This window comes from Channa argus, chromosome 5 (assembly GCF_033026475.1).
Source record: "Channa argus isolate prfri chromosome 5, Channa argus male v1.0, whole genome shotgun sequence".
NCBI lineage: Eukaryota > Metazoa > Chordata > Actinopteri > Anabantiformes > Channidae > Channa > Channa argus.
The window spans coordinates 6205460-6226144 of NC_090201.1; the positions used below are offsets into that span (position 1 = coordinate 6205460).

General features: G+C 40.1%; 2 protein-coding genes across 3 annotated transcripts; one reads left to right on the forward strand and one right to left on the reverse strand.

Annotated features, from left to right (window-relative positions):
- Positions 1-236: 236 nt before the first annotated feature.
- On the reverse strand, positions 237-10813 carry zgc:113054 (uncharacterized protein LOC541322 homolog). 2 transcript variants are annotated; one of them, XM_067505762.1, is made up of 11 exons: positions 10659-10813; positions 9226-9415; positions 9039-9130; positions 8724-8956; positions 8298-8534; positions 8149-8223; positions 7782-7998; positions 6277-6485; positions 5089-5161; positions 2691-2808; positions 237-1122 (listed from the first exon to the last, which is right to left on the reverse strand). In XM_067505762.1, exons 1-11 carry the CDS (start codon positions 10672-10674, stop codon positions 927-929), a joined length of 1656 nt encoding a protein of 551 aa, XP_067361863.1. In that variant the 5' UTR covers positions 10675-10813; the 3' UTR covers positions 237-926. The 2 variants fall into 2 exon arrangements, with proteins under 2 accessions (XP_067361863.1, XP_067361864.1); XM_067505763.1 differs by lacking the exon at positions 10659-10813 and adding an exon at positions 10389-10615.
- A 2897-nt stretch (positions 10814-13710) lies between these two features.
- eevs (2-epi-5-epi-valiolone synthase) lies at positions 13711-19306 on the forward strand. Its single transcript, XM_067505489.1, has 5 exons — positions 13711-13918; positions 15780-16413; positions 16561-16797; positions 16976-17228; positions 17988-19306. Exons 1-5 carry the CDS (start codon positions 13776-13778, stop codon positions 18083-18085), a joined length of 1365 nt encoding a protein of 454 aa, XP_067361590.1. The 5' UTR covers positions 13711-13775; the 3' UTR covers positions 18086-19306.
- The last annotated feature ends 1379 nt before the right edge of the window (positions 19307-20685 follow it).

Below are 20685 nucleotides of genomic sequence, written 5' to 3' on the forward strand. Positions count from 1 at the left end.
CAGTCACTAACAGTGAGAAGTTGAAGTTGTTCACATAAACAGCAACAGTTTCACATTGCAGAGAGTGCTAATTGGACAGTACTTTTCATATAATTGCCGCCACTGGGGTCACGTCCTCGGCTAACCTCTCCTTTAAGTATTGTTTTTCAGCACACAAACAGTTAATGGAGCAATTAAGATGGCGCTCACAAGCACCACTTATTGGGACCATTTGGCAAGAAAAAGCTGGAGAGGGGCAGAGTAGGATGCTGTAATTCTGCACATAGTACACAAGAGTCTTGGGGCAGTGGGAGAGGTACCTCAAGATGCCATCACAATGCACAATACAAACCGATGGTGTTATGCAGGTGTGTGAGGGGAAACTTTGCACACAAACATTTAACTTAAGACTTTACATGTGGTGCCTACATTTAGTTATTTCAGGCAAATACTGCAGCTTCCTAATGCCAATATTAGAGATCATACCAAAAACATTCACACATGCAGTAAAGCCTCATGAAAAGATGCCTTTCCTTTTGTTCATCACAATCCAGTTCCTTTCATCCTCACTGTTGTGTAAAGATGTGTAAGTGTAAGATTTTGTTTAAACATTATTTGATGTACAAAAGAATACCTACAGGTGCAATGATCATTTTCCTTTTTAATTTTCTCAGGCAGGTCTACAAATTTCCATCGTGTGACAACATTACCTTACACGACACAGCGATTTTTTTTTCACTAAAAAGTTCAATGGTACGCACTCACATGACTGCAGCATGCAGAAAGGTGAAAATTCGAGCAGTCACCTCATCCTACCATAAACCAAATGTTAACTGACCAAAAGTGAAACATCCAGACACATTTTAACTGATATTTCTTTGAAAAAGGACATAATATGGAAGGAGGAGTAAAAAAAAAAAAAGTTTTCATCTCTTTATCTATCTCCTCTACCACAGACTTTGCCCACCCTCTATGACTAAGTTATGCCCTGTCATGTAGTCGGACGCGTCAGATGCCAAGTAGACCACTGCAGCTTGCAGGTCTGTCACTTGAGCCAGTCTACCAGCAGGGATATCTGACAGCCAGCGCTGCACCAGAGGCCTCAGACTTTCTGAGTGGATGAGAGGGGTGTCAACAATCCCCCTGAAAAGAGAGAATGAGAAAGTGAGAGAGAAAGGGAAGGGAAAACATACACAGACACACACTATGAAATCAGAAGCCATCACAGTTGAGAGCCAGGAGTGACAGCATTGTTTCAGAGCCACCACTTTGGTGACAAAAATAAACCCAATTATCCTTTGAAGAAAGGGCATGGCATGGTATGTCTGCTGATATTGTGGGACTGGTGGCACTTTAATGACTGGCACATCTCAGGAAGAGCCCACGGGTATGAAGGGACGTCTGGCATAATTTCCCTTACAGCCTTTGGTTAACTACTTGCTGTATGCTACTACCTCATATTCCTGCTCCGATTTCTGATTGAAACATGCTCCAACTACTTTGATGCTGAGGCAGTACTTTGGATTTAGAGGAAGACAGCTGCTTTTAGTTTTGTGTGTAATACTGTTGTTCCGTATCACAACAAATGCAGTTCTCTTCTTTTTCTACAGTACAATATCCCTGAGCTTGACTAAATATGTCCACACAGTCGCTTGTGTCTAATACGAGACGACTTCTGACTTTTTGACAATTGACGTGACAGACTAAAAGCTGTAAGGCTTGAATCATGTATCCCAGTGCCTTGAAATGGAATTCCAACATTTAGCTAAATTAGCACTTCCAAGGAGCGTGTGACACCTTGGTTAACATATTCCACCTCAATTATATTTCTCTTCAGCTGCCCTGTTATCTGGAACCTTTCCTGGCAATCAGAGGTACTGTTTTCCCTCAGCCAATTTTCTAGATAATGCAGCTTATCACCGCTGCGGCTAAAGTTGCCAATGGAATCAGGCTCCAGTCAACCTCGTGAGCACTAATTCTGTCCCTTTTTTATGCATATTTACCGACTGTCACTTCAAAGAAATCAGCGGCCCATTGAGACACCCAGTTAGCGAGGGGAGACAGAATTGCTTCTTTGCAAATTAAAATTAGCAAACAAGCTGCCGATAAATAAAGCCGAGCATGGCGCGAGCGCGCGCGCGTGTGTGTGTGTGTGTGTGTGTGTGTGTGTGTGTGTGTGTGTGTGTGTGTGTGGGCTTTGTTCTGGGGCTGTGACTGGGGCTGGCTTGCCCGGTGCCACCAGACGGATTTGCTCAGGGATGACTGGGGCTAGGGGATGCTTCACTTAACACACACACACACCCAGACGCACACACCCTTCCTGTGTTCTCTTTTCTTTGCACTGCTCAGCTTCACAGACAAATAGATACAAACAAGGCGCTATTGTTGCGCCGACACTTGGAGTGAGGTTGCAAATTTGATTCCCTAATTGAATAGAACAATTAGAGCAAGTCTTTGGTTGATTCATCCCTCAAGACATCATCTAATTAAGCGCTGATGTGTTGTTTGAGGACTTAAATTAGTGCATCATTCTCAAATGGGGCTCTTGATATGAAAGCAAACACACTAATCGCCACTTCCTTTTGCAGCTGAGTCCCTTACTACACTCAAAGGTGGACCTGTGTGTGTGTGTGTGTGTGTGTGTGTGTGTGTGTGTGTGTGTTCTTGAAACAATTACAGAAAACAGAAGGCCACAAATGGACACCACTTACGGCGAGATGCAGTTGACGCGCACTCCTCTGTCGATCCATTCAGTGCCAAGAGTCTGAGTCAGTTTGACCACTCCAGCCTTGGATGTGTTGTAGGAGAGCTGCTTTTGGGGGTGGGGAACTGCAAGGGTAGAAGAAAGACAGTTACACCTAAAAGAACAAAACACACGTCATGTAGAATGGTATGCAATATTTTTTATTTTACTTTTTAGCCCTAGACTGAGAAAAGCTACTGTAACAACCAATACTCCAGAACCTGCGGCTTCTTGTGAATGCTACATAAAAGCTCTTCCATTAGCTGCTAGGGGACCCTGCGGATGAAGCCATGTAAAATTAATTGCTTATAATGTCCAGTTATGCTCTATCCTAAGCAACAAAGGCTGGGAGCCATTTGTTTGCCTTGACCATCACAGATGCTGCACGCTGCATGGGATGCCGGGACAGGGGCTCATTTTCTGCTGGTTGATTAATCATCGCAAGGAAGGCTCCAAGTTACATACAACTTCAGTAGTTAACCTCATCACCCACCGATCTGACTGCCAAATGGCTTCAGTGTGAGACCGGGATGATAAATACTGGCCAGCTGCAGAGAGGCAGGAGCCGGTCCTGGGGAGAAAAGGCTGCAGCGTTCTGTGCACATTGCTGGGATGCAAGGATGAAAAGAGAAAGATGGTAGTTGGAAAAGAGGCTGGAAAAATAAGATGTAAAAGGTAGGACATAGGCGTCAGAGCTGAGTGCGCGCTTGAGTGGGATTGTGCAAATTGTGGTGAGATACAAGAAGAAGAAGGTGCGACTAGGCTGGGCTGGGCTGGATAAGAATAGGCTAGGACCTCAGAGGAGCAGGCGAGGAGGAGCAGAGCCCAGGGCTTACACGCAGATTGAAGGTGAAATCCGACTTATCAGGACAGGAAACACAGCTCAAAATGCCTAACAGCACTAATCCTTGCTCAAGACCTGATGATACGGCCCCAAAATACCATTCAGAAAATGCCTTCATCCTTTAAAAAAAAAAAAAAAAACCCTGCATTGATGTTTTTGCCGTCTTAAAGAGCAGTAATCCCCAGAGAGGGGAAAAGGAGGTATAAGGAAAGCATTCTCCAAAGCCGCCTTTAACATTCACCCTGCTGCTTACTGCCCATTTCAAGTAGAAGAATACATGCTCTTTATCAGGCACGCCTTTACATTCGGAATTCTTCGGAGCAGATAAGGAGTTCAAATGATGCAGCTTTTTCCCAGAATATACATTACTATGCAGTCGAGGCCTGCGTGCATGAGAGTCACAAAAGTGAAGTTGTCATGCAACTAAAAAGTAATCAAATTAGAGTGTTCCTGTCCGGGTGTCTTTGAGGTGCTTGACATCATTCAGAAAAAAATTTAAAAATAAATTGTTGATAGCCGGGGGGTGTGTGTGTGGCAGGGGTGTTAGTGGGCACAGGCACACGTTCTATTCAGCAGATGGACAAAAAGCTGTCATTGTGCATTTTAATTGGGCATTTACGGCTGCTTTTTGGGCTTCCACTTGGCTAGAACAGGTCCCATCTGATTACACATTATGACAATATTATAACAGATGTCCGGACCAATAAAGTAAATTCCTGAAGGACTGTACGTAATGTGAGTAATTGATCATTTTTTTTATGCCGGCCTCTATTTACCAGCATGCTCCTGTTTTACAGATTGCCCCTGCAGTCGGGACTGAGGCCCATATGGCACAGCAGTTTACTGGCGATTTGACTGTACTGCTGATGAAGTGTTGCTGTTCCTCTGGAGGAACCTGTTGGAGGAAGAATATTACCCCAGCGCTGCAAATTACAAGGCTTTTACTAAGCTCTTGCTCAACTCTAAAAGTGTCTTCCGCTGTTCAAACAAGGCTGCTGGCACGAGCTGGGGTTTTGCCGTTGCACAGGAACCCTCCCTTCCCAAGTTGGACCTCAGGTTGCCTTCCACATCCTCTAGACAGCTCCGCAGAGAGGGGATGTTTATTATGATGCAAAACCACCTCAGTGAGATGCAATCACAACACTTTGTATTTCCTGCTATGCTTACTGTCTGCATCTCTATTGAACAGTTTAACTGGGGTAAAAGTTGCAAAACAGAAAAGCCGTTTAATCCTGTTTTAAATGCACATGTTCACATTAAGTTTCCCATAAGACTCTACGCCTTTTTCCTTAAGTTTGCACTTGTAATAATGTAAGTCACATTTGATGACTTTCTGATGATAAAAACTAATGTGATGGCATAGTCCTGCACATACTGTGGCTGTAAAGCACAAATGCCCCCCCCCCCGCCACACACACACCCTCCCCTCTTCTTAGCCCGACTCTCCACGCCAAATGGAGAGATTAAAAGCAGACATGGAGGGGCTCCAGAGAGAAGGTGGAGCAATGGAATCATCACTCACCTATTAGACTGGCCATGGACGCGGTGTTGATAATCTTGCCGTATCCTTGCTTCAACATCACTCGGCCTGCTGCCTAAGGCGAGGATTCGCAGGAAAGAGACACATTAACCACCTTATCATTGCACTTATATGCTGGCAGACGCCTGAGCACAGATCAACACAACAAGTGTAGTTTATTCTTGGAGGCAGAATAAGTGGTTAAAAACATTTGTTGCATTTTGAGCAGCACATAAAGTGTGGTGGGTAACATAAGTGGTGTAGGTGAGTTAAAACTATTTAGCTAAAACTGGTTGAACCATGACAAATTAGGTCATGCTCTGTCTGGTTTTGACACATTTATTTTCACTAGCAGTTGAACTACTGAAGTCAGAATTAGAAACATTAACACATTATGCTTAAATTTACAGAAGAAGATTATTTTGTAATGAGGAAACAAGCCTGTTCCTTTGCATCATTTGAACCTGCTGTAGAGTGGGATAATCATCTCTGTCCAGTAAACATGTAAAGCCTGCTTTTAAACCCATTTAAAAAAAATAAATACAATAGCTGGAAGTTGGAAACAGTTATTCTAATCTCATGAAGTGTTCTGAAGAGACACTTAGTGTGTAAAGTAATTCATACACCGAGAATAAACAACTCAGCCACAACAATAATACCTCTTGGTCCATCTGAGTCCATAATGCTGGCCATGATTGACAGGGGTCATAACACACAGTGCATTGCAATTTGGGGAGTATGGGGCTGTGTGTGCCCATGCTGAACACTGTCCACCACAAAATAAAAAGTTGGCTTTAATATTGTTGTTAATCCGTGTAAATACACTCAGAATTTTTATTTTTTTCCTGAATAATATAATTTTCCTCCATTACCTAATAGACCAAAAAGGTGCATGAAAAAAAAAGAAAAGAAAAAAAAAACCCCACACATTCGTATTTTTGTTTTTTAGGTAAACACATCACTACAACTAAATTTCTTAATGGTCCTAATTATGAATTAAATCAATTAACATAAATTAAACTCACACTTTTACATTTCTTACAATGTCTTTATTTGAAAACTGTATTTCTTTTGTACTCTCTAAACTTAACTAATGGTGGAATGAATCATTCAGCTCCGTGTCTGTCTCTCTCTCACACACACACACACACACACACACACACACACACACACACAGCTAGTGATACACACCTGACAGCACATGAAAGTCCCCCTCAGGTTGACATTAAAGGTCTGGTCCCACTCCTCTAGACTGGTGTCTTCACTGGCTGAGTTCATGTTGATACCGGCGTTGTTACAAGCAATGTGGATCGCTCCCCATTTGGAGACAATAGTGTCTATCATTCTCTGGACATCATCTGATTTACTAATATCAGCTGTGACTGAAATGGCAGTGATACCTGTTTAAACAAAAGAAATATGTAAGATATCTGGATCTGAGAATAAAATCTGGAAATTGGTGAAAAAAAGATTTTTACAACAAATACCATGAAAACCAAACACACTAAAAATACAATTTAAAAAGGCATTTATTTGTGTCTGTGTGTTTATTCTGAACAAAGAAAATACAGCAAAGGCAAAAATCTCACATAAGTTTGATGGAATTTATTTGGCCGATAAACTACATGTTGTCTTTGACTATGCTGCCATCTGCTGGACAAAATCACCAAAAATGACAATTGGCACAAATATACTGTCATAGTGTGGTTGGGGCTGTGCATTTGTCCTACAATTAATACGCAATTGTGGAGAGCTCCATTCATCAGTCTGTTATTCCAGACTAACCTGTTTCCCCAGTTTGAGATCAACCTAAAACAATGAGTGTTGCAGGTTCTGACAGGAGGTGTCTTATTTTGCCCAAGGAGTCTTAACATGTGACAGTTTTTTAGTTTACTCCCTGTGGTTACTGTCTGTCATATGATTCCTTCACTCCTTTGGAATCCTTTCAATCAAAGTTGTATGAGAAGCAAAGAGCTTATTATCTTAAATAATTGCGTTAAACAAAAAACTACACAGGGAATTTAGTGTGAACAACTGTATCATCTTTGGATTTGTTTTATATCCAAGGAATAAATCATCACATATGTTCCTTGATTATGTGATAGCATCAGATCTACAGCCGTTCAAAAAGAAGCAGTTGGCTCCAAAATGAGAGAAAAAAAAAATGTCTATTGATCTTTAAAGAAAATAATCTTCTGTATTAGAATATATGTTTTCTTTTCATTGCTCAAAACACAAGTAGTTCAGTGGGAAACTTAAAGTATTATAAGTGTTGCCTGATCACTTTACATCTGTGCATTTAGCTGCATACACACCAGTAACAAGTATGAATCTCAGGGAAAAAAAATAAAATAAATATAGCACTATTCTGATTTTCTGTTTTAGCTTGTATTGAAATTACCGCAAAACAAACAGCTTTAAGTGTTGGTACTGTAGCATCTGCCAGTGGAAAATGTCATCATGCAATTAGTTTATCAAATAAAAAAGTATATGTAAAGTCAGAGTGGGAGTGTGTGCAAATAAATTAAAAAACGCTGATCTGTTGCAGGGCCTGGATTATTGGCAGTTAGGGATCAATATCATGTGAATGTTTTGTTTAACCAGTCAGTCTGAAATAAATGATAGAATTCTGAATGGGTGGGAGCAGCATGACAATATACAGCACATGTAACTTTTCTTGTAGTTACTGCCAGTACCTTTAAGAAAGAGCTCTTTAGTCACCGCCTCAGCTTTTACTTGGTCCAAATCAACCACAGCCACTTTCGCACCAGCCTCACCCAGGGCATGAGCAAATGCTCGCCCTATGCCCTGCCCAGCACCTGTCACATAGGCCACCTCTCCATCGAGTCGCATCCGATCGAGGATGGGACGCCCCTGGATTCCGCGGAAAACCTCGTCATCTGTTATTTCACACTTGTACACAGAAACAAGATAAGCAGGTGTGCTCAGTTAGAATGATGCTGTTACAAAGACACTTATCAGCACATGTACGATGACAGCTGTGGGACTGAATGTCAGTACTGGCTCACTGGGGTCTGAATTCTGCCTTTATCAAAGCAGTACCTGTGCTGTCATGCGCTCCGCGTCCACAGACGCCCGCCGAATAACACTGATACCATCTCGGACAGGGATGATGACCTTCAAGACAAGGACACTGGTGACATAAACTAGCAAAAAAAATGCGCAACATAATCAGCAGCATTTAAACCTACCTGCTCCACACGGGGATCAGCACAGACAAACTGGTTGAACTCCCGAAGCGCCAGACCGTTATTATCTGTAGTGTCTTTAAGATACACCTTGGCTTTGAACAGTGAGTTGTCTACACACATGACCCCACGCAACTTCAGCAGATTGTTGTCCAGAATAAATTTGTAATAGTTGATGTAATTATTCTTGTCGGCATCAACGAAGATCATGTCAAACTGATCACCTGCAGCAGCCAATTCCTGGGAGGGACAGACAGTTGGATTAGCAAAGTGGCCATAGATACGAAGCATTTGACATAATATGCAATGGCTGCGTCTGTATATGGTAGAACGCTTCATCAGTTTGCAAAATATTCCACTTCATTTTCTAAATGGTCTTTAGAAACATCACACCTTCTCTGACACTCCTTACATAGTTTCTTCTCTCACCTTAAGGGTGTCCATTGCCGATCCAGTCTTGACAATAATTTTCTTGCCATGTGGAGACTTGTCAAAAATGGGCTGAGCAAACTCTTTCAAGTACGGCTCCAACTCGCACGCAATTAAGCAGCCACCATCAGGAAGCGCTTCAGCCATGGACAGAGCTCCGTACCCAGTGAACATCCCAATCTCTAGGACCCTCTTAGCTTGACTTATGTGGATCAGCATCTTAAGGGTCTGGCCTGTCAAAAACACAGCACAGAGCAGGTCATGTTTAAATTCGGTGTGTATTAGCATTTAGTATTTCACATGTAACAGCCCGACCTTCAACGTGTCCAGTGATGCACTCCTTGGGAAGCCGGAACTTAGTCTTGCCCTGTTTATGCACTTGATCCCAATCATGAGAAACTGTTTTTCTACATTTTGGTGAATAAATTTAAAGATATTAGAAACATCTTTATCATTTTCATTTGTAGCTTTCGATAATTATGTATTTTAAAGCAAGACATACTTATAAAGCTCTGTCAGATGTTCACTTTCTTGTGTGCTCATTTTCTCCAGGTACTCGTCCAGGCCACTGGCTATGTCCAGAGCCTTCTGTAAGTGACTTGTCAACTCTTCTGGGGCATTTCCACTTGCTGCAGCTATCTCCTTTGCTTTTGTTAGGAGATCCACAAGGACTTCCACTGGAGTGTCAGGAACTGAGGGAATGGCATAATGTAATTTGACTTTAGTAATCAGCCACTGTACAGTACCGCTTTACTGCTCCGGGCTTGAGCGGATAAAACTCCTGAGGAGCCCTGCAGCAGAGATATGTAGTAAGACTTGTTTGCAAATGCCATAAAGTCACTAAAAGCTATATCTCAAATGTAAGTATTTGCTAGATTTCATACTTTGTTATAATTGTAAGCTCAACATTTTGGTGTTTTTGACTGATGTTCAAACAAACACCAATTAAACACGTTAACTTAGGTTTTCAGCCCGTTTCCACTGTCTGGTTCTCCTTTTTCAATCAGTGACCCACCCTTGCTGCTAAGCTACAGCTATAAATTGTCTTCTTTATTTATTGATCTTCAAAATTCTTTGCAACTTATTCAGTGAAATGTTTTGTGTTTATGGATGGTGACTCATATTTAATTTTCTTGCTTGGTTCAACCAACAGTCTAAAAGTAAAAAAGTAAAAAAGCATGAGAAAAGTTCAAGCATTTTTGGGGGGTTGTTTTTATTTTTTGCATGAAAAACAACACCAATCATGGTTACATTTAAAGAAAGGCTGCCAGATTTTACCTAAGAGTGTTGAAAAGTACATTTACTCAATAACTATGCAACTTGAAAGTAAAGTAAATGTATATTTCTACTCCATATTGGAGAGAAACCTGGTACTAAATCCATAATTACTGTACATTTACTAGTTACTGTAGATATTTTACATAAAACGTATTAAAGACATAAGCCAGAGGGTCCTAGTCTTTTTGACTTATGCCCTCTTAGCAAAATTAAATAAATTATAATAATAAAATACAAAACTAGTGTAGAGGGAAAATGCATTAAACTAGCTAAATAAAAGTAAAATGTATCCGTCACAAACGTTTCTGCAAAGCGAGTTTATCTGAACCCCCCTCCCCAACACGAACACACACACACACACAAACAATGAAGCTTTAAGTTTCTTGCCCAAACACACTGTCACACGTCCTGCACCAGGGAGTCGGGTATCAAACCACCGATGCTCCGATCGGTGGACTACCCTGAATCAAAACGTCGCCCTGGCACCGCAGCCACAGACCAACGCTCTATAGGCTGCGATCTCCGGCTGCCGAGCGCAGCCACAGACGCAGACGCACGCTGGACTCTGGTGGCGTTTGTTTCTGCAAACTGTGACCCGTGTGAAAGCCGTTAGGATATTTAGTCTGACCCCGCCAATAATGCGAGCGGCCACCTTACCTTTGTCGGCTGGCATGTTGCGTGTATGGGCGGGACGACTTTCGGCAGCTGTCAGCCAAAGCTTGCGTTATATCACAGCTACTGTGCAGACCGTGGTGTGAGCGGAGGGAGCGGCTTGCGCAACAGGTGAAAGCATTATCCAACAGCACGTGACACGTGTCCTCGTGGGAATCCGGGGCTTCTGACAGTGTGGGGGGGGGGGGGGGCAGAAGCTCGGAAATTGCTGATTTGTAAAGTGTCCTTGTTCAATGAGGGAACATGAATATTGTTCTTATTTTTGGATTTATTTTTTATTTTTTTTTTTGATTGAGCCAGTTTTAGAGGACCTGGGAAAACCTGATCTGTGTAGTGAACCATGTCCCACAGAAATACATTTTTAGCGCGCATACTTTAGATACTGTATATCGGATAAGCATTTAAACGGGCAAAGGCCACACTGTCAATGACCACAACTCTTTTTTTTTTCCCATACAGAACTAGTGAAAACATATAGAATGACTTAAAAGTCACTTTTAAAAGAGTCAGAATTCAAACTAATCAAATAAACCAAAATTCTCAGTTGGGTTGGGTTTGTTTAGAGCATAATATTTCTTCTTTTAAAAGTTGCACAGTGTTGGTTGAACGCATAGCTGCATACTAAACGGGAGCTGATGAACTGGGCCACTGGAATAATATACAACTTCATTGTCATCCGTAGTCTGTCCACAGTTTTTTCTTACCAATGTATACTTCACACACATTGGCCCCCACAGTATATCCTCCTTTCAATCTACCAAGAGTGTAGGTGTGGTCTCAACTTTTTTAGGGACACAATAGTAAATCCATCCCCCACCCCGTTTTCCTGTCACATCAGCATAGCTACTGTTACTGTAGTAGTTTAGAGATTAGATCTGTATGTTTTCAGTGCAGAAATGTAAATTAACCTGTAGGAGCCTAAAAATAACAACCTCATTTTGCACTTTTTCTAATGTTTTGCCCTGCTCATTCATTTTAAATAGGGTGAGAACCACCTCTTCTTATAATGCACTCCAGTACGACTGTACTACCCACTTTGACCTCGATGATAAATACATACCAAAAAACTGATAAATCGATTAGATTGCATTAAATTAAATTAAATTGGTCATAATGGTGGTCATAATGTATGCTCTCTCTATATATATATTTAACACCATACATAGCTAATTTGCATTTGGCCCCCAAATCTCCCTTTACCACTGACTCTATAACCCCAAAGCGCACCTTTACCTAGCTTAAGAAGGGGGCATTGAAACACACCTGGAAAGCAGTTAAACACATTTGGACAAAGGTTAAGACAGATGTGAAGAATTCCTGTGGTTAACTAGTCTTAACGTTACCTTGAAGAAGCCAGATTTCGTTTGTTTTTCCTTCAGTACCCTTTCCCATAACTTAATCCCTGTTCTCCCCTCATGTCCCAGGCATTAAGGAGCAGGTTTTAAATTATCCTGTTATTTTCAAACACAGCCAGCACTGTTTGGTTGGACCTCTGAATGTAGAAACTATAGCTACGAAATAGACATAATAACTACACCTGCAGATGCTCTGCTAATGTCCAATCTACTGTAGATAGCAACTTCCTATCAGCACTACCCAGAATCCCTCAACTTGTATTTTACTACTTTTTCTTGTCTTTATTCCTTCTTGTTTACATGTTTGTTTTGAATGATGAATTAATTTCCATTTCTTGTATTAGAAATACTTAATTTGTATTTTTTGATAAACTGTTGTCATCTTTAGTTACAACTGACACCATGACTGTGGCTACAAGTAACATAAAAAAAAAGAGCTGCTTCTGCTTCCAATATGTTCTTTTGTAATAAGCCAATCAGAATGCAGAAAGAATGAACTGATGAGGGTTGATTATGTTTACAGCCACTGCATTAAATATATTTTGTCTCTGCAAATACTTGGGGTGTGCGGGGGTCAGCAGTCAGATCTTTGGGTAGCCTGACCTGTCACTTCAATAGATCTTGGCCATTTCACAACAGACATTATGTGAAAAGGTTTGCTCTAGTATTGGCTGGGACATAACCATCTGTCTATATGCAACACTTTAACTATGCAATCTACTTTTACACTTTTCTCTATTTGTCTGTTTTTTAATGAAAAGTTTTATCATTAGGTGGAAACTATATGAGCTTATGTTACACATGCAGTGGAAATTGCACTGTACATCTACATTATAATTTGTTGTATGACTAAGGAGGTCACCTGGTTCAACTGTCAGATCATTACTGAAAAACTTACTGCGTGTCTTTAGGCACTGACTATGTGGATTCTTAGAAATCTTTGCCTAGTAGAAATCAATTGAGTGGCATTTTGCAACAGCGTAATTAGACACATTGTTAGGATTGTTATGCCAAACGTTAGGATGTCAAATAAACTTTAAACCACAAAATGCAACAACTTTAAGGCAAATTTCAAGTATCTGCAACTATGTTTTTTTTTAATTGTCAACTCATTCCACAAAAGGATCAATGCATAATAAAGTAATTCATATAGCAAGGAAAAAACTATTTTCATAGGTGCAGTTTGGTGTTAATTTTCACCCCTTAATAATTACTCATGCTGACACTTGAGCCTGTCAAACCTGTTGACAAATGTCTGCCAAGACTTAAACAAGGCTGTTGTTTCATTCAACATCTGACATTTGAAAATCCCAAACTACTTTCACCCAGCAGCAACAATGTGCAGATGCTTTTGTACAAACAGTGGGTTAGTGTATCATTGCTATGGATCACTGAGTCTCCTTCATTTTTGCTTTTCCCCCACACTCTAAATGCTAGGTCATCCTATATCACATAACCACATGTATCTTCATGTAATGACTGACGTATGGTTAAGTAATCACATACACTGTTGCAAAAAAGGTGACAATTTTGAGTCATAAAATTAAGTGTTACACAAGTTACACAAAAATTGTATAAGGGAAAATTTACACATGTAATGACATGTGAAGCACGGTGAGAGAAAATGCTCCTCCCTTGTCTCAGGGGCATCCTCTAAATACTTATATATAGACTCCAAGTAGTGGGATTCTCATTGAGACAGAGACTAGCTCAGTTCACACTTTACCTTTGAGTCATCGCTGAAACAATGGCAAAGGTTCATCTGCGGGGCAATCATTCAAAAGAAAAGAAAACTGAGTTTAGTTTAGTGCGCGTCAAGAGCACCTGGAAGCGCAAAGTGGCAAAGAAGGTCAATAATGACACTGTTGACTGTGTCTCTGCTGCAAAAATGTAAGTATAATATTGTTTGCACACAGTAATCTAAATAAATGTAATGAGAAAATATTGTAAAGCACAATTAGCAGAGTTATTGTTTTTCTTAAATTTAATGAGACATATACTGTACAAATGCAAGACAAGGTATTTCTCATCCAGGTCTACCGATTTAAGTCTTGTAGCAGAAGAGACAGAGAGATATTTCTGTGATCTGGTTCTTTTTTTAGAAATTCGAGGTCGAGGACTCAGGTATTTCATTGACTCTGTACTGGCAAATCTTCATGAGAAATAAAAATCATGGTGTAATTCTGCTGTCACTCAAGCTTGACAGCAGACAGCCAATAAAACAGAAATGTCTGGGCGTTGGGGAAGTTATCGTTTTAACCCTGTTCAGATTCCTTGAAAGAAATTGTTGATATAACAAAGACCTTAAGGCTGAGAAATACCACAACAAACTTTCTATTCTGTGAGTTTGTTCTTGTGTGTGTGTGTTTTGTCATGTTTGTTCAGTTATGAAGAGTGTGGCCTGATAAAAATGTATTTATTCTCCTTGTAGCCAAAACAGGGACACAGAGTTTTGGAGGCATTGACATTTAATCTAGCTATATGTGGTCCTTGAGACTCAGACAGGGCATCGGTCGAATAGAAACCAATTGAGAAGCTGAAGCAAAGAAGACAAGAACCCCGTTGATATCAGCTGTTGTTTTTGATGTTTACAGCTCAGTGAGGTTGCTGATGTCAATGAACAATTTGTTCACCGTTGTTACATTCAGTCAGAGTTTTATAAATGCATTTAAAATTATGTATTACATTTGTTTTAATGACTTTGTTTATTATTGTTTGTCCAAATGCTAAACCCAAAGTTTGGGCTCCATTACCTAGAAATGATGCATCTTGAGAATCCTTTTCACAGAAAAAACCTAATAAACACCTAATAAACACCTCATTGTGCTTTTAATATAAAAAAATGTGGTTTTTCCAAACATTTTATAACATTTATACAATATGATTTTTTTTTATATGTGTATGGGCACAAAGTGGCTCAAATCAGCTCCACTTTTACCAACATTGACCTTGGACCCTCATTCTTTAATAATTACTCTATATATTTTGCTATAATTACCATTACCATTGCTTTCATAGTGGAGTTATCTATCTTTTGTGCTTCATGTAAAACATAGATAATCTGCTTAGTAGTGTTTGAAGAGGCTCTTGTAGTTGAGAATGTATTTAGGCCAATACTTTAGTACTTTTAGTGCTGAGTTTGTGGACTTCTACCCTCTCTGCACATAGTATGTCACATTTTGCTGTGTATGTGGCCTTGGGCCTGCCAAGAGTGGCCAAGCTGACCTTTGTCCTCCATCACAATATTAAGACCACTAGTATTAATGTTGTGGCTGATATGTGTTCTGTATGATATGTATCTGACCTACAATACCAGAAGCAACTTGGGGTTCAATATCTTGCTGAGGACAGTTCAACATGTAGCCAAAAAAAGCTGTTATCAGCATCATATTGTAAAGCACTGACATATTTATTTATTTATTTTTGTCCTTTTGGTTGATCCCGTGAGTTCAGGGTCACCACAGCGGATCATTGTCCGCATGTTGATTTGGCACAGTTTCTACGCTGGATACCCTTCCTGACTCAACCCTCCCCACTTTCTACCGGGCTTTGACTGGCACTACACAGCTGGGGATAGGAAAGAGTTGTTGCGGGTTCAGTGTCTTGCCCAGAGATACTGGGCACACATATATAGGGATCGAACCACTGACCGTGAACGACTGCCTATACCAACTGAGCTACATTCGCCCACATTGTAAAGCACTGACATTCAAACTATGGTTTGTTTCTTTTCCTTTTTTGTGTGTGACAGCTATGAAATCATCACAGTGAAGGACACGAGCTGGACAGTGGTCAGTCCCATCGTCTTCACATACAAGGTGACTGAGACTCGGGATTTGCTGGACCCAAACAATGACACACTTCTGCTTGGTCACATCACCGACCCTCAGCAGCTTGAGGAAATTAAAAACTCAAACAAGCCACTTAAACGCTTTATTGTTGTTGACCAAGAAGTCTACAAAATCTACGGTCCCAAGCTGACTGAGTACTTCGAGTCCAACAATGTCCTGTGTAAGGTCTTGGCCCTACCCACCACTGAGGAGAACAAATCAATGGAAGTGGCCTTGACTATCCTAGAAGAGGTCAACAACTTCTCCCTCGACCGCCGCACAGAGCCCATCATTGCCATCGGTGGAGGTGTCTGCCTGGATATCGTGGGTCTGGCTGCCTCGCTCTACAGGAGACGAACTCCTTACATCAGGGTTCCAACCACACTGCTCTCCTACATTGATGCTAGCGTGGGAGCAAAGACAGGGGTCAACTTTGCAAACTGCAAGAACAAGCTGGGTGCCTACATTCCTCCAACTGCTGTCTTCCTGGACCTGTCCTTCATACAAACACTTCCTCGAAGACACATCTGCAACGGGCTGGCAGAGATGTTGAAGGTACATTAAAGCCTTGATATGTATTGATATGATATTTACTTGCTGGGGAATGATAACGTAAGTAACTTGATACACTCTGACAGTTGTTTTTCATATAATTAGTTTTGCGATTAAAGATGTGTTTTTTGTTTGTTCTGTTCTTTTCAGATGGCCTTGATGAAGCACAGAGGCCTCTTTGAGCTCCTCGAGAACTACGGCCGTATGCTGTTAGACACTAAATTCCAGGATGATAAAGGTGTATATGGGCAAAGCGGTTTACAGGCATCACAGGCAACTCGTATAGCCATCACCACCATGCTGGAGGAGCTTGCCCCTAACCTTTGGGAAGACGACCTGAACAGACTTGTGGACTTTGGACACCTTATAAGTCCGGCATTAGAGATGGTAATTAGTCCCTAAACTTATTTATTTGATGACACATGCTATAGTACATAAAAACACAAATCAGGATCTGCACTCTAGGACACTCATGACATCCAGTTTAGAGATCGGGTATAACGTTTTTACATGTTCATTCATTTTTGGTAAGGAATAATCACATCCTCCCTTATTTCTCATTTAGAAAGTTCTACCATCTCTGCTACATGGTGAAGCAGTGAATATCGACATGTGTTACATGGTTTACGTTTCTCAAGAGAGCGGCCTGTTGACTGAAGAAGAAAAACAAAGGATTGTCAGCTGCATGGTCGGCCTGGAGCTGCCTGTGTGGCATGAGGGATGTACCATGGAGCTCATACAGAAGTCTATGCAAGACAGACTGAAGCATTCTGGAGGCCTGGTCAGAATGCCGCTGCCTGTTGGTCTTGGGAAAGCAGGTAAGAATCCCCAGGGGAACATTTACTCAAAAACTGTACTTAATTACACATTTTAAGGTACTTCACTGGAGTATTTTCCTAAAATGTTATCTTTACTTTTATTCTACTGCATCTCAAAGTGAAATGTACTTTTTACTCCACTGCTTATTTGGCAATAAATAAAAAGTGCTACTTTTTATTGAATGTGCTTAAAAAATATATCCATCTAATAAATGATTAATCAGTCGCCAGTACATAAAGTAGGTTCAAATCAACTCCACTTTGCCAACTCTACTGTTTGTGTTTCACACCAGGTTACTGGGTAACTGCAAGATTGTTGTTAATTGTTATGTACTTGTACAACTTTAACAACATTAAATACACTGCTGTACAATGTACATACATTGTTTTCTTAGTGAATTACTATGAAACTAAAGTTTACAGCATGTATTTTTTTAGGCGAGTACTTCTACTTTGTTTCTTTGTTTGTGTACCTCTACCACCTTTGAGTAATCACTAGTGTGATTAGCATTGGAGGTGCGTCCGAACTGATTAAAATTTCTCAGTAACGACACGCAAATTTAAAATAAGTAGGATGAGACGTTTGGTAACAAACTACTTGTGTGGCTACTCTGTGAGCTACTCCATTACTCCACTAAGTCAGTTCCAAATTGGGCAGCCGACTAATTAAGCTAGTTGCTATGTAATTCAGTATGTATGTCATATGTGTACATCGTGGTTAAAGTATGTATGTCTTTGCTCTCCTTTCTTTCATTACAGATATTTTTAATAACACACCTTATGAGATACTGCACAGAGCTTACGAAAAGTGGTGTGATGAGCTGAGTGTCTCTTCTGACAGCAACCGTGACCCTTAACTCTCTATCCATTCAGTTAAAAAGAGCATGTTTACGTTTTCACGGGAATTATGTAATAAAATGTTCTCAGATTTTAAATTTTTTAAATTGTTCATATATTTGGGGGGAAAAAAACGGTTTGCTGTATTTTATGGCTACAGAGGTCGTATGCTGCCCCTCTTGTCTACAAATTTCAAAGGCTTGTAAAAACAGATCTTATTAAATAAAAACAACAGTTTTTTTGTTTTTTAATAAGTTTGTTTTGTTTATCATGTATGTATCGCACCAGCCAGCAAATAATGTAACAGCTAACTCCTCTCTTGTTATCACTGTGAAATATACTAAGTATACTTCATTAAATATTTTTTATTGTTTACTGAAAAGTGTGCGTGTAATAAGTGAAGGCAACTTCTCTCACATGACATTAAGTTAAATTAAGCGGTAAACACATTTGCATATGCTAAGGTGTTAACACAGACCTGACACTGTGAAGACAAGACTACATCCACATTCATTTTATTTATTCTGCAAATATAAGAAGAGGTAACACATCATATTACTGACTGTAATAGATACTTCATACTTGCTTTGCTCATCAGTTGTGTTCACTTCATGTATTACTTCTGTGCACATGCAGAATTTGCAGAATTTGCTTGTTGCATAATTTACATTATTGTTGTTATTAATGTGTGTGGACACACACCACTCACAAATTTTAATTTGTAAAGATCTGACTAAAAAACTTAAATTGAGCATTAAAGCCTGTATGTCAACAAAACCTTAATTTATCATAAGTATAGTTTGTTGGAACACTATTTTGACAAACCCAATAAGCTGTTTTTAAAATGTGTTATTTGATACCATCTGGTCTTGTCTGTGGATTAGCTTCCTTGTGGGGGGGTGTCACTGATGGTGTTCTGGACCAGTGGTTCCCAGTCCTGGCCCTCAAGGCCCCCTGCCCTGTTTGTTTTCATAATATACATACCCACGCATTAGCTGGATGCGATGTGTTCAGTCAATCAGAGCTGGATTCCTCCACCCGTCATCTAAGGTGATATCTTCCAGCTTCTGACTGACTGAACACACCTAATCCAGGTAATGCTAGTGATTAATACAGGGGTAGTTGAAAACTGGGCAGCGATCCTTTAGGATCAGTGTTGGGAGTCCCTATTCTGGCCGACTGTCAATTCAGCCACGTCTTCGCCATGATTGTGGTTGCATGTTCTGAATTAGACAGATAGATACACGGTACTAATCCTGTACGAATTTACTCAAGCTCAAAGTAAAATCTATTTTTTATATTATTTATAATATACAGATATTTTCAAATATTTTGAGATACTGGATTTTGGATCATGAGTGGTAATCATCAAAATTAAACAAAAAAACAAAAAAATATGTAATTTTACATGTATTGAATCTACAATAAATGACAATTTCACAATTTCACCTCCATTGCTCTGAACCATTGACCCTTACAGCTCTCATACATGTCCTGCACCACTCTAACATACTTCTCTACTACTCCAGACGTCCTCATACAATACCACAGTCAATACCCTGTCATACGCTTTCTCTAAATCTACAAAGACACAATGCAACTCCCTATGACCTTCTCTGTACTTCTCCATCAGCATCCTCAAAGCAAATACTGCATCTGTTGTTCTCTTTCTAGGCATGAAACCATACTGCTGCTCACAAATGTTCACCTCTGCCCTTAGCCGAGCTTCCACTACTCTTTCCCACAACTTCATTGTGTGGCTCATCAGCTTTATTCCTCTGTAGCTGCCACAGGTGTGCACATCTCCCTTGTTCTTACAAATGGGCACCAGTACACTTCTCCTCCAGTCCTCAGCATCCTCTCACTCTCCAAGATCTTGTTAAACAAACTAGTCAAAAACTCTACTGCAACCTCTCCTGGAAACTTCCATACCTCCAAAGGTATGTCATCAGGACCAACTGCCTTTCCACTCTTCATCCTCTTCAACGTCACTCCTCACCTCACTGAAGCCACGTCACATAAGTCAAAGTGTGAATGAGTGGTAAAGTCCCTGAGAAGGGACTTCAATTTGAGAAAGGTTTTGTTGTGTCAAGGTCTGTGGTAAAAGCCAACCATTGTCCCTTCTTAGTAATCTTACCTTCCAAGATTACTACTTAGGTTATTGTAGTAATGCTAGTTAATTGTAATGTTGTTTTTCTTTAAACTGTATACTAAAATCATAAAGGAAATATGTTATGAATGTGTTAGAAATTATTAATTTATTTTTCTCATAAACCCCTGCAGTTTAAAGGAAAAGGCTTGTTACAGTGTATTTTTATTTCAATAATTTCTGTTCCTACAAGTCTACACTACTGTATATATGGATACTATACCAAATGTACTTTATATGCACACAAACAGACTATGGTGCCCTTCTAAACCACACAAAATATATAATACGTATTTAAACTCTATATTAACTATATTCTGTTAAATTCTCTGTGTAGATAACAAGCAAAAACAAAATTTGGTGTATTTGTTGTGCTTATTTTTCAGTGCCTGATCATACAATTCTGAATTTCATGCTACACTCTAAAAAAAAGTCTTGTTCTGATGACATGTGATGTGAGATGAGCATTTT